We start from the raw sequence: 14,577 nt of genomic DNA on the forward strand, positions 1-14,577 counted from the left end.
AATTAAATCCAGGCGATTTCAGTATGTGGCAAAGTTTAATCAAACCTTGTTTTGAATTATACTGCTGAAGGAGACTCTTGAGAGTCCCATGGACTGCAAGAAGATCAAACCTCTCCATTCTGAAGGAAATCAGCCCTGAGTGCTCACTGGAAGGACAGATCCTGAAGCTGAAGTTCCAATACTTTGGCCACCTCATGAGAAGAGAAGACTCCCTGGAAAATACCCTGATGCTGGGAAAGATGGAGGGCACAAGGAGAAGGGGGCGACAGAGGATGAGATGGTTGGACAGTGTTCTCGGAGCTACCAGCATGAGTTTGACCAAACTGCGGGAGGCAGTGGAAGACAGGAGGGCCTGGCATGCTCTGGTCCATGGGGTCACGAAGAGGCGGACACGACTAAACAACAACAAATCAAACCTTGATAATTTAAACTTCCTAAATCCAGGAATTATGAGGAGTCTGCTCCCGCGCCCCAATTCAAGAAAGTATATTTCTTTTTTATTGACATGTTTTAATATTGTTCACTACTTCTGGGAGTTTGGGGGCTAAAAAGCAGTATATAAATAAAACATATCCTAACAAGACCCCAGACACCCACCAGTCCTGCTCCTCTACTCAACTGGGTCCTAAACTGATTAAGAAAGAGGAAGCAGAGAGCAGGGAATAGGCAAACTCTGGTACCACTTCTTAAAATTTGGACTAGGGTGGGTTCCCATCCCCATGTGGCGGAGTGTTGCCACGGCTGCTCAGCCTAACCTACCCAACAGGGGGGTTGTGAGGGTTAAGGGGGGAATCTTCTCTGCCTTTTGGCGAAGATCAAACGTACCTGTTTAATATGAGTTTAATATCTGGCATGGCCTCTGTTCAGTGCCGAATTTATGTATAAGCTAAACAAGGTATAGTTTAGGGCCCCACTCTCTTGGGGGCCCCCAAAAAATTAAAGGAAAAATAACTGGATGTACATTTCCAAAATATAAGATAAAAAACATAAAATAAAACCTGCATCCAGCAACAGTGGCAAATGGCTTTAGATACCTGTTAGGTCCATAAATTACAGTGACAATTTGTTGTTGACAAAAGACAGCTGGACATATAAAGGGCCCCATTACCTTGAGTAGCTTAGGGCCTCCTCCAACCTAAATCCGGCCCTGCCCCTGTTAAAGAGTAAATACAATCTTTGACCTTTTAAACTTTGGGTTGGCGGGTCATTGCTTACTATGCTATATATATTTTCGTGGTTTTATATTGTAAAATCTTCGGAGGAAAGGCGGAGCAGAAATTTAATACATGCCGCCCTGCGCTCCTTAAGGGATGCAAATGTAAGAAAGACAAGTGGTGCAGTCAAAGCGCATTTAAGCACCACCATCAGGCATATCTTCATGGGTGTGAGCCATTTCCTGAAAAGTTTTCTGTCCCCTCGCGGCACTTTCCCCCTTCGCTTCAGCGCCACGCCCCCTTCAGACCCTTGGCGTCACGCTCGTCTCCGCGTTGCGCTGCGTCTTCGCTTTCGCTTTCGCCCGTCTCCTCCTTTCCGTTCCTCCTCGGTTTGCAGGGATCCAGGCTGCGGCGGCAGAAGGGATCCTCCGTCTTTGGACCCCAAATTGACCTCTACCGCGGCGAGGCGGGACTCTCTTTCTCCCGCACTGCCCAGACCGCGCATTTTGCGCGCAAGGAGACGCACCCATGGCCGCCGCCGGGGACCCCTCCAAAACTCTCCAGGACGAAGCGACCTGCTCCATCTGCTTGGATTACTTCTGCGACCCGGTGATGATCATCGCTTGCGGGCACAGCTTTTGCCGAGCCTGCATCGCCCAGTGCCCGGAGGGGCCGAGCCGCGACCTCTCCTCTTGCCCCCAGTGCAGGATCGCTTTCCCCCGGGGCCACCTCCGGCGCAACAGGCACTTGGCGAATATGGCCGAAGCGATCCAGCGCCTCCGCCTGCAGAGCCTCTGCCTGGCCGAAGGGGAGCCCAAGAAGGAAGCGCCGAAGTTGTGCGGGAAGCACTACGAAGCCCTCCGGCTTTTCTGCCTAGAGGACCGCGCCTTCATCTGCTTGGTCTGCAGGGAATCCCGGGCGCACAAAGCGCACGTCGCCCTCCCCATCGACGAGGCTGCCCAGGATGCTAAGGTAAGGGAAATCGCCCCTCGTTTTGGGAGAATTTGGAGCACGAAGAGGATGGGAAAAGGATGACTCAGGCATAGGCAACCTTGGACCCTCCAGATGTTTCGGGACTACAACTCCCATCATCCCTGACCACTGCTCCAGTTAGCTAGGGATAATGGGACTTGTAGTCCCAAAACATCTGGAGGGCCGAGGTTGCCTATGCCTGGTCCAGATAATGTTGGTCTTCAGGCATAAATATAAGCACCAATTCTGTGAATTGGCCATATTTCTGCTGTTATTTGTAGCACAATACTACTTTTAATACGGTCAGTGACCAGGAAGCAATTTATAAAAAATATGACATTAAAAGTAGTTTTGTTGTTTAGTTGTGTCCGACTCTTCGTGACCCCATGGACCAGAGCACGCCAGGCACCTCTGTCCTCCACTACCTCCCGCAGTTTGGTCAAACTCATGCTGGTAGCTTTGAGAACACTATCCAACCATCTCGTCCTCTGTCGCCCCCTTCTCCTTGTGCCCTCCATCTTTCCCAGCATCAGTGTCTTCTCCAGGGAGTCACCTCATGAGAAGAGAAGACTCCCTGGAAAAGACCCTGATGTTGGGAAAGATGGAGGGCACAAGGAGAAGGGGACGGCAGAGGACGAGATGGTTGGACAGTGTTCTCAAAGCTACCAGCATGAGTTTGACCAAACTGCGGGAGGTAGTGGAGGACAGAGGTGCCTGGCGTGCTCTGGTCCATGGGGTCACGAAGAGTCGGACACAACTAAACAACAAAACTACTTTTAATGTCATATTTTTTATAAATTGCTTCCTGGTCACTGACCGTATTAAAGATATTTGATTTGATTTGGTCTTCAGGTGCCACCATCCCCAGGATTTTATTTACAGTTTTACTTGTATACTATGAGAGCTTTTTAGTGAAAAAGTGGTTTCTAAATCTTTCAATGGTATAAGCGCTGAATGCTTTTTTTTTATTTCCTTTTAGGATCACCTCCAAAGCTGCCTAACAACCTTGAAGGAGGAGAGAGATGAAATTTTGAAGGGGAAATGGTGCAGTGAGAGAGAAATTCAGGAAATGAAGGTAGGCAGGCTCCCAGTTTGCCATCCACTGAACGCAGCTGCCTCCTTTTTGTGCTCCCCAGATGTTCTGGACTGCAGCTCCTCTCAGGCCCATTAGAGTAGTTGTTGTTGTTCTTGGGGCCTTCCATGTCAGTTCTGTTAGTTTCTGTTTCTCACTGTGCAGCTGCTTGCAGTCACAGGACTGTTTACATTCCAGAGAGTCCAGATACTGTTGGAGTCTCACGGGAAAGGGAGACGGGATGTGACGTTACTACAATCTCATCCTTCTGCTGTGGCGTTGTTTTAATGCTCTGCTGGGCTCAAAGGAAGATGAGCCTTATCAGCTCGGATGACCGGAGCTGAAATTCCAATAAGTTCAACGCTGTCATGTCACCCACCTTCTTGGATTTTGTTGAAACTTGGTGTACACCCTTCCCTTATGGTTGAAAAAACAACAACCCTTAATTTCCCCCTCTATCTCAAACGGTTTTAATTTTATAGCACTTCAAAGTTTCGTGAAATCGGTGTTTGTGTCCCTCTTGAGATCTTCAGCCTTGTGTGCATTTTATTTTTTTTCTCCATAACCAATGATCAGATCTCTTTGAAATTTTACACAGAGATCAATAACATGATGAGGATTTCAGGGGGGAAATACACCCACACTCAAAAGATTTTATAAATGCCTTAAAAAATGTATAAATGTAGCATTTTTGGTGGAAAAACTAGGTTTAGAAAAATTTTCAGCATTAGGGCACGATGCAATCAAAAGTTTTTGATGGTGAAAATTATTGCAAAGACATGCTTTTTCTCAACAAAGAATAAAATTTATGGGTCTCTTATGTCTTGTAACAAAATTTTATGTTTTTTGGACATCGGGGGGGAATCAACTGGGTACAACTTTCCTACAATACATAGCTGTAAAAGAAAAAATTAATGAAACAAAGTTCATCTTAGAATCTAAAATAATATTGGTTATTACAGGGTTGTTGTTTTTTCAAAAGTGCAGGCTTGTTTTTCAGTTTTGGGGTATTTAAAACTATGAAAATTGGCTTTATCATGAAATCAATCTAAAAACAACAAATCACAGCTAAATGCAGATAGGTCCATACAACATAAGCTGAAGTGTATTAAGGCACCTACAAAATGCTTTCATAACATTTAAGATATAGAGATGGATGAAAACAGGATTTCAGAAGTGAATATGGTTACATTATAGATTTCTGGAGCGAAATGCGTAGCTAAAGACCTTTCGAATAAGCCCGCAGCGCTTCTCCTCTGTTCCCGGGGCTTGCGGTGGGAGGAGGGTTTTTCCTCCCCACCGCCAACATTCAGAACAGCATTCTGAATGTTGGCGGTGGGAAGGAAAACCCTCCTCCCGCCGCCAGGCTTCGGAGCAGCCTTCCGAAGCCTGGCGGCTGGAGGAGGTCTCTCCGCCCCGCCGCCAGGCTTCGGAGCAGCCTTCCGAAGCCTGGCGGCGGGAGGAGGTCTCTCCACCCCACTGCCAGCCTTCGGAGGAGGTCCGAGGACAGTGGGGAAGACGCGCTGCGCTTCCCCGCTGTCCCGGAGATTTCGCTATGGGCTTTCGTCTTGCGAAGGAAGCCCATAGGGAAATTCGTTTTGCGAAGCGCCTCCAAAACAGAAAACCCTTTCGTCTAGCGGGTTTTCCGTCTTGCGAGGCGTTCGTCTTGCGGGGCACCACTGTAGTAGTATAGCTTAACTGAAGGTATCAGATAAGATAGTGGGACAAGGTTGGAAATACGTGGATTGCAAAACAGAAGGAAGTAATGTTCTTGTCCAGGTCAGTAATAGCAAAGAAGTGGGTGAAAAGGTTATTGTCAAGAGAATGGTGGTGGGTTTGGGAATGAATCAGAAAGAGATGACCCCAAGCTGGGAGTGTGCATTCTATTCTCACAGTGACCAACAGATGCCTTTGGGAAGCACTGGGGGGGAAATGTCCACCCTACTGACCTTTGCATTAGGTTACACCTCCGGCTTGTTATGGTGGAATGAATTAGCCCTGATGAAACTAAGCACAACTGGCTCTTTCCCCCTGTTTCCCTGGGGATGGAATCACAACAGCACACTGAATTCGGTCTCTCTTGTCCTCTGGTCTTTGCAGAAACGTGTGGGAAGCCTCAGGAATCAAGCTGCGGGAAAGTGGGAACTGCTAGATGCGTGTGAAGAGATCATGAAGTCAATCGACAAAATAGCCAGCGAATTCTCAGAGCGCAGTTCTCATCTTGCCAAGCTGATTAAAGAGGCAGAGGAGATGTGTCTGAAGTCTGCCTTTGAACTCCTGCAGGTGAGATTATACTAGAAGATGTGAAAGCCCAGGGAAATTTGGGCTGGGTGGACATTCCTCTCTTCTTTTTTTGTTGTTGTTCCCCTCTCCAACAAAAAAAAAAGGGAAAATTTAAAAAGGTTGGTCTATGACGTGAAAAGGGTACAGCAGATTTGTTTCAGTCCAGACAAACCTTCGTTTTTTTAGAAGTCATTATAAATGTGATGGCAAATATGAGGCAGAAACTGATAGCAATATCACAGAAATATGAGGCTTTTGTGTTCTCGCACACACACCCCTTTTTGACACTGGAGGAGCTGTAGGGTGGTAGTCAGTGCTAATCCTACTCAAAGTAGACCCACTGGAATTAATGAACATGGTCAACTTAGGTTCGTTAATTTCAATGGGTCTACTCTGGGTAGATGCTATTTGAATACAACCCGTAATAATGGTCTTATTTTTTACTGTAGTGTTGATGGTCTGACCTGTTTTCATTGTTCCGTCTTGAAAGGAAGGTGGGCTGTAAATATGCAAAATGCACTAAGAGTTAGTACTTGATGAAATGTAATAAACTTTGAAAAGTGGGGCTGATCAATTTATCTTTCCCCCCAGGCTATGGATCCCTTGCTGAGCAGGTAAGCCCCTGTTTCAAGAATCCTAGAATTGGAAAGGATCATCTTAGTCCCACCCCCTGCAATGCAGGAATATGCAACTGTCCCATATGGGGATCGAACCTGCAACCTTGGGGTTATATCAGCACCCTGCTCTGACCAACTAAGCTATTTTTCAAGATTGGGACAGTCCTGCCATTAGGCAGATTAAGGCCGCCATCTCAGGCAGCTGATTATGCCATGAAAGCGAAGGAATTGCTAGTTTACTTAACAGGAAAGGAATCGGGGAGCAATACAGGGCAGTGCTTTTTTTTAAATCATATGTTCTTCCAGGTGCAACACAGAAAAATATGGGAAACCCAAAGCTGATCTGAATAAAAAAGTTGAGTGGCTTAATGAAAAACTACAGCTGGTGCAGACCAAGTTGTGTGAGCTTTCAGGTAACAGATTATGTTTTAACTAGGATAATAACAATCACATGAGTCTGTCAGGCTCACCCCCCAAAAGAGACAGAAGTTGCCAGTGCAGAGTTATATATATGGGAGTCCTTCCTCATCTCACATAGTGCATATCAATACCTCAGGTTACAAACACTTCAGGTTACAGACTCTGCTAACCAGGAAGTAGTACCTCGGGTTAAGAACTTTACCTCAGGATGAGAACAGAAATTGCGCACCAGCAGCATGGTGGCAGTCCATTGGCTAAAGTGGTACCTCAGCTTAAGAACGAACCTCTGGAACGAATTAAGTACATAACCAGAGGTACCACTGTATTGGCAGTTCACAAAGCCAAGTCTTGATCTGCGTCTGTGGTTAATCCTGAGGTAATTAGAGCAGATCCTTATAAAAAGTCTGTACAGTGGTACCTCGGGTTACATATGCTTCAGGTTACATACGTTTCAGGTTACACACTCCACTAGCCCAGAAATAGTGCTTCAGGTTAAGAACTTTGCTTCAGGATGAGAACAGAAATCGTGCTCCGGCGGCGCGGCAGCAGCAGGAGGCCCCATTAGCTAAAGTGGTGTTTCAGGTTAAGAACAGTTTCAGGTTAAGTACGGACCTCCAGAACGAATTAAGTACTTAACCCGTGGCACCACTGTAGAATTATTCGGAGTACTGGGTCACAGTAACAAGACAGCTTAACCAAAGCTACTACTCAGTATTGGGAGACTCAAACTTTCTTTCTGAGACTGCTTTCCCTCATAGGGAACGAGGCAGTAAATATTAAACAAGTATCCCCTTAACTCCCAGCATGACCAGCTAAAGTCTTACCTGCACGATTGGGACCACAGTTAAATATTGCAGCCTTTCTGGTTTCTCCCTCCAAAAATGAAGAGCATTCACACACACACACACACACACGCACGTACGTATATAGAGTACACATCCAGTGTGAACTGTACATGGTATCTGAAACTTTGTTGAGTTTCCCTTCCACCTTTCTCTCCCCAGCACCTCCAAAACTGGCCAGTCCGAGAGCAGGTGAGTTTGCATCCATGCCGGAATGGGAAAGAAGCATTTGGTCTAGAACCTTCCATGGGATATGAAATCTGGGCCCCAGTGGCTGGCGTGGTTGGGCACTGTTGCTGAGCAGCAGGTGACTGCATTCAGGCGGACAGAAATTGGGAGGTGCAGCCTCCCAGCCCTTTTGTTTGGCCTCATGTGCACGTTCAGACATTCATGTTAGACTGAAATAACTGATCCGAGAGGAATGGGGTGACTCTTGTGTTTTTGAATCCAGGAGGCGTGCCACAGCAACTCAGTCAGCACAGATGTATGTCTGTTTTTGTCTATCCAGCACCTCCTGCAGGTAAAAAATGGGAGAGCATGGGGATAAATATTTGGGTGGCCTGTGGCTGATGGGAATCTAGCAACATCCGGAAGGTTTGCCATCCCTGAGTTCCAAGCTATTCAGCAAAATGAGACGGTCTCCTCACTTGGCCCATCCTTTGACAAACTGCCTGCTGTACTACTAAATCTGAGCAGTTAACCCATTGACCTACATACGAGTAATGTACATTCTTGCCCTGAACGTAACTCTTCTCCTCATTTATTTCTCCTCTTTTTCTTTCACCAGAACCTAGGGATCTTTCCCTGACAGTTGACGGTAGTTTTTGACGATAAGTTTGTGGGTCTAACAACACTGGGTCATCAAATGGGGCGAAATAAACGAATGCATGCCATGCCTCTCCTGCCCCCTGGAAGAAAGGCAAAGACACAGCAGTTGTTCATCTGACAGTTAGCCTTAAGAACATGATTCATGCATTAGTCAGTAATTATTGTGAATGATTCTTGCAGTTTAATTAGCAACAAAAGTTCATTGGTGCATGATTAAACAGGCTGTAAGATCTCTTTGGGACGCGGGTGGCGCTGTGGGTTAAACCACAGAGCCTAGGACTTGCTGATCAGAAGGTCGGCGGTTCAAATCCCCACGACGGGGTGAGCTCCCGTTGCTCGGTCCCTGCTCCTGCCCACCTAGCAGTTCGAAAGCATTTCAAAGTGCAAGTAGATAAATAAGTACTGCTCCGGCGGGAAGGTAAACGGCGTTTCCATGCGCTGCTCTGGTTTGCCAGAAGCGGCTTAGTCATGCTGGCCACATGACCTGGAAGCTGTACACCGGCTCCCTCGGCCAGTAAAGCGAGATGAGCGCCGCACCCCAGAGTCGGTCACGACTGCACCTAATGGTCAGGGGTCCCTTTACCTTTAAGATCTCTTCTGTTAGCCTTACAGCAGACGTTTTACCCTGTTCTCTTTTCTCCTCCTAGACTATTATACTCCTAAGAAGGGGAAATCAAAATGGATAAGAGGTAAGCTGCTATTTCTGGAGAGCAAAAGCAGCCCAGATGTTGGAGAGTTTCATCATTTGATCTCCTGACGTTTCTCTCTTGAGAGAAAAGTTGCTGCAGGGGGAGATTAAACTGGACTGAGGCCCTGGCAGCAGTGCTGGGGGGCGGAGGAAGCGAGATAGTCCCTGCCCTATCATTCCAGTCTAAACCAACCCCACCCCCAGCAAGTAAATAGCTTAAGGGGGACATAAATTGGGGGAAATGCTGTTGTGGAAAAGGTTACATTAACCATTTTCCAGCTCAAGGGCCACATTCTCTTCTAAACAGCCTTCCAAGGGCCACATGCCATGTTGTGGGAGGCCAGAGGCAGAAGTGGGTGAAGCAGCGAGTGTAAATTTCTGTACACACAGCCTCCAGCTTGCAACGCTCACCCTCCATGTGCCCCTGTATTCTTGCCATGCAAATTTGGTTGTATGAATTGGCCTACTTTGGTTCTGCGTTCCTCTCCGCCTACAGAATATGTGCAATTTGCGAGCACTACCTTACGGAGGTAACCGATTCTGTTAAGTGTTCGTCTTGTTTGCTTTGTTTTACCACCCGTCTTCCTGTTGTGTTTCAGAAAACGTGGTGTTTGATCCGGAAACAGCCCATCCCCGCTATATTGTGTCTCCAGATGGAAAAGCATTATGGTGGGGAAATGTCCGTCAGGACTACCCCTACAGTTCAATTCGGTTTGAATACACCCGCTGTGTACTTGGAATGTGGGGATTCAGCTCCGGGAAACATTATTGGACGGTGGATGTCCAAAATGTCAACCATTGGGCTGTGGGCGTAGCCAGAGGGTCTGTGGAGAGGGATAGGGAAATTAATTTTGAACCCTATGAAGGGATCTGGGCAGTGGGCTTTAGCCGCCATGATCAGTTCAAAGCTCTGACTTCACCTCCTACCTATTTGGACCCAGAAGAGGGCCCAGCACAAATCCAAGTTTCTTTGAACTATGACGCAGGGAAAGTGTCTTTTTATGATGCTGAAGATAACACCTGCCTCTTCATTTTCGACTCAATTGATTTTGATGGGGAGGAAGTTTTTCCCTTTTTCCGGATTGTCGATTCATCAGCTTGCCTCCAGCTGTGCTATTAAAGCACATGGTCCTTGGCCTGTGCTTTGCCTTTCCTGGGTTCTCGGACGAGTCCAGGTGTTAGTTCCAAAGAGCAGCAGATATCCCTTTGGAAGTCTGTACAGGCTGCAATTTCCATCCCATGCTGCTGTCCCACATTCCCCTTCAACAAAGGACCATGGTGTTTTGGCTTGACTGTGCAGATGATTGCTTTATAATCCAGTACAGAAAAGGAGCACTACAGTATTGCAAATAATGTTACTTTAATTTTGCACCCTCTCGGTGGTGCCAGTGGGGGATTTCCTCCCACTGCAAATAGCGGCTTCAGAGGAGGGATTATACTTGGGACCAAAGCAAAGGGTTAAATTCCCCACCACTTTTGGGGGGATTCGAATAATCATTAGCTTCTCCTCTCAGTATTTTGCAGTTTTGCAAACCTGCATTTTAATGCTAAATAAACCAAATATTGTCTATTTTTGACCCTTAATCTTCCCATATATTAACTCTGCTATTTGTTAGCATAGAACTGTAGCTTTTTACTTTTAATGAACTTATGATTTGCTGTCGCCGTTGCAGTCTTTAATCATTTCATTAATCTTTCAATAAAGTTTTTTTTAAAAAAAATCCTTTTAACCTTTGTTTTGACTCAACTAATATTTATGCTCCACTTCTGTTATGATAATTTTAGTTTATTCTATTGCTTTTCTTAAAAGATTCAAGGCATCCTAAAAACTTTTTTTAAAGTACCATACTGAACAAAAATGATGAAGATAATGTTCATAGTATAAGAATTATTTTTTAAAAACCCACCATCCCAGCAAAATAACAAAACTAGGCTCACCAATTAACCAGGCCTATGTTAAAAACCTTCCCATCCTATCCCCTGAAATGCCTGTGAGTAAAGGAACATTTTAACATTCCACAATGTTGGTTCCAATATTTCATTTTAAGATACATGTGTTTGAGGTGGAGTATTGTTTGGGGTTAGCCCAGGCCCACAGGCATAGGCAAACTTGGCCCGCCAGATGTTTTGGGACTACAATTCCCATCATCCCTGACCACTGGTCCTGCTAGCTAGGGATGATGGGAGTTGTAGTCCCAAAACAACTGGCGGGCCGAGTTTGCCTATGCCTGGCCCAGGGTCCTGACCCCCAGGTATTTTATATGAGGCTCCAATCTCCTGTCCCTCCCTCTCGCTTTAAAATAATAATAATATTATTATTTTGAATATTGGGCAGTTGAGCATGCTGCAAAATGCAATCCGGGTTAGATCCATGCTGGAAATGGAAGAGTGCTGTGAAACTTCTAGTGGAGTATTATATATCTTTTAGGCCAATCGAAAATCCTGACACTATTTTGTATTATTTTAAGCATCTTATGTATATTACTTTCAATGTATTGTTACACATCACCTGAATCTGTGTGAGTGGTGCGTAATTCATGGGGCTGCAGGCACGCTAACCAGGATCTGCCCAGGGATGGACTTTAGTAATATGAGCAAGAATAAAATTCAATGCCACCCACTAAGTATTACTTATTTTCACAGTAGTTCCTTATTATTGTTTTTGCAACCCTTTGGCTTGGTGTCCTGTGCGGGGGAACCACCCACACCTCCCTAAATCCTGTGTTCCCTTTTGTGGCAATCAGGCACATGTTCATTCATTCATTCATTCATAGAAACAACAGCTTGTGTATATTAATCTCTGTGAGATTTCTAGAAACTGCGAGAAGCTAGGTTGTTTACAATAGAGAAGGGGCTGATTCATATGTGCCCAGCGAGGGGATCTAGGCCATCTCCTTTAATGGTGGCGATTACTGAGTGCACAACTCCACTAAGACTTTTCTGCCCATGAGCTTTGACCCTAGAGCAGTGGTGTCCTAACTTTTTTCAAAGAAGGCCAAAATTGATGAAGTGAAGGGCCATGAGGACTGATCAAAGGGCCAACCAAAGTTGTTGACCTTTTCATAGGATTTAAGTTGTTGAGTTTTTTTTAGGATAATACCCCAGGAAATAAACTGCCACAAGAGCCGGATTAAACCGACTAGCGGGCCAGATTAGGCCCCTGAAACGGGATCGCAGTGGGTCACTTCTTCATGGGGGGGGGGGGGCGTCCACACTTTCTTCAAGATCAGAAGCTCATCAACCCATCTCAGATTTCGCAGCCTAGCTTTGCGATGGCTAGAAGAATGTTTATGAGCCTGTTGCAGGGCACTTGTTCCTTAGCGTGCTTGCCCTCAATAGCTTTTGAGAAACCTTCATTGTTCAAGCCATGGCCAGTGGGACTTTCCTGCAAACCTGCAAGAGGAGATATTGGCAGCAATTCAGAGTAACGCTGAGCAAAAGAGCTAATCATCTCATCTAGTGGATTTCGGGCTCTCCAAAGATTCTGGCAACAGAACCATCTTCTAACCTATGACATACACCCCTTCCACACAAGTCCAGGTGCCCACACATTCTGAATGACTCCAGTAGCCAGCCTTTAGTTTCTCAGCCACATGCAAAAGATCTGATGGTAGGCAGAAGGGTCAGCCTTCTGCTGCATGGCCATCTGTCATGGATGCTTTAGCTGAGATTCCTGCATTGCAGGGGGTTGGACTAGATGACCCGTGGGGTCCCCTCCAATTCTAAGATTCTATGGTTCTGCTTTACACCATGCTTTGAAGGTGCTCGGAAGCAAGGAGAGGGATTATTATTATTATTAATTTATTATTTGTACCCTGCCCATCTGGCTGGGTTTCCCCAGCCACTCTGGGTGGCTCCCAACAAAGATTAAAAATACATTAAAATGTCACACATTAAAAGCTTCCCTAAACAGGGCTGCCTTCAGATTTCTTCTAATTGTCAGGTAGTTGTTTATCTCTTTGACATATGATGGGAGGGCTTCCACAGGGTTGGTGCCACTACCGAGAAGGCCCTCTGCCTGGTTACCTGTAGCCTCACTTCTCGCAATGAAGGAACCACCAGAAGGCCTCAGCTCTGGACCTCTGTCCGGACAGAACGATGGGGGTGGAGACGCTCCTTCATTATTATTTATGCAGCAGATTATTGCTGCTTTCAAGTACTGGCACGGCCCAGCATTGAAAGAGGCAGACTCCTTCCCTCCCGCTTCAGGAAAGCGGCCTCTCAACTCATCACACTGCTTTGCTGCTCTCCTAATTTTTTTTATTTTTTATTTTAACTTTTATACAGCATTTACAGTATTTCTGCTCTCCTAGTACGGAGAGTATTCACGTCTCTGCAATCCTCTCAACCCGCTGAAGCGCTTGGCTGCCATTTTCCACAACTGAACAAGAAGCGTCAAGCCCCGCCCCGCTCTGCTTTCTCCACAGCCGCCTGGGCCTGTTAAGTCCTAAAGTCAGAGGGGCGCTTTTACGAAGTATTGCAGGGAATTGCCTAAAGTAAACTGCGTGACAGATTTTTAGGCAGACAGTTGTAGCTTTCACGCGCTGGAAATGTATGAGCAAAGGAATCGGCTAGGAACTGTATACACAGGGGAAACTTGCTAAATATCCCCAGCTCTCACCAAACATCGTATGGGTAAAAAAGCAATAAGCCACGAGCATCAATATTTCCATTGGAAAAACATTGGGGGAGGGTCGGATGAACAGAAAGCAGAGAGAAACACTATTTGTCCTTTCTTCTACAATATAAATATATTCTAAGTCTGTTCCCCTCTCCCAGGACCCCACCCGCGCGCACTCGCTTCCCATTGGTTTAGAAATAGAATCCTTTTTGCTATTGGCTTGTTCATCTTCGACCAATCACAGCCAGCTCAAGAAACCTATAAAAGGCGCCCACTCCAAAACACCTGCAGTCTTGTCGTTATTTCGCCGAGAAAGAAGTCAGGAGCCTTTGAAGATGTCAGGTCGCGGCAAGACAGGCGGGAAGGCACGAGCCAAGGCCAAGTCTCGCTCTTCCAGAGCCGGGCTGCAGTTTCCCGTGGGCAGAGTCCACCGGCTCCTGCGCAAGGGAAACTACGCCGAGCGCATCGGCGGCGGAGCGCCCGTTTACTTGGCCGCGGTGCTCGAGTACCTCAGCGCCGAGATCCTGGAGCTGGCCGGCAACGCAGCCAGGGACAACAAGAAGAGCCGCATCATCCCGCGCCACTTGCAGCTGGCGGTGCGCAACGATGAGGAGCTGAACAAGTTGCTGGGCGGAGTGACCATCGCGCAGGGCGGAGTCCTGCCCAACATCCACGCCGTCTTGCTGCCCAAGAAGACCGAAGCTCTGCATAGCGCGGCCGCCGCCAAGGCCGCGCCCAAGCCCGTCACCAAGGCCGCCAAAGGCACCAAGGCGCCCCTCAAGCCCAGCACCGCGCCCGTCGCGGTCCAGTGAGGCCAAAAGGCCAAATAGTCCGGACCACGCCCGGCGACAAAATAATCCAGACCCAAAGGCTCTTTTCAGAGCCACCCACAACGCTCAGAGAAGAACGGAAACACTGCCCCCCAAAATAATATTAAACCCCTGCGCTCGCTCGCACATTTCCCCCGTTGATTCGAAAACGCCTCCCTATCATTTACGCCTTAAAAACACCTTGAGGCTGCTGGTGGTCACAACCGGGGAGTCTACAATCATCCCTGCTTGCATTACAAACTTCAGTCCC

The 14,577-nt window shown here is 46.8% G+C and overlaps 2 protein-coding genes across 3 annotated transcripts; both read left to right on the forward strand.

Moving 5' to 3' along the window:
- The first annotated feature begins 1,477 nt into the window (after window positions 1-1,477).
- On the forward strand, window positions 1,478-11,496 carry LOC114588485 (E3 ubiquitin-protein ligase TRIM39-like). Of its 2 annotated transcripts, XM_028713807.2 has the most exons (9): window positions 1,478-2,126; window positions 3,106-3,201; window positions 5,299-5,481; window positions 6,073-6,095; window positions 6,405-6,511; window positions 7,523-7,552; window positions 7,812-7,880; window positions 8,836-8,877; window positions 9,476-11,496. In XM_028713807.2, exons 1-9 carry the CDS (start codon window positions 1,683-1,685, stop codon window positions 9,994-9,996), a joined length of 1,515 nt encoding a protein of 504 aa, XP_028569640.2. In that variant the 5' UTR covers window positions 1,478-1,682; the 3' UTR covers window positions 9,997-11,496. The 2 variants fall into 2 exon arrangements, with proteins under 2 accessions (XP_028569640.2, XP_028569641.2); XM_028713808.2 differs by lacking the exon at window positions 7,812-7,880.
- A 2,323-nt stretch (window positions 11,497-13,819) lies between these two features.
- On the forward strand, window positions 13,820-14,341 carry LOC114588593 (histone H2A-like). The gene has a single exon (XM_028713996.2). It carries the CDS (start codon window positions 13,833-13,835, stop codon window positions 14,307-14,309), a length of 477 nt encoding a protein of 158 aa, XP_028569829.1. The 5' UTR covers window positions 13,820-13,832; the 3' UTR covers window positions 14,310-14,341.
- Window positions 14,342-14,577: the final 236 nt, after the last annotated feature.

This window comes from Podarcis muralis, chromosome 2 (genome assembly GCF_964188315.1).
Source record: "Podarcis muralis chromosome 2, rPodMur119.hap1.1, whole genome shotgun sequence".
Lineage (NCBI taxonomy): Eukaryota > Metazoa > Chordata > Lepidosauria > Squamata > Lacertidae > Podarcis > Podarcis muralis.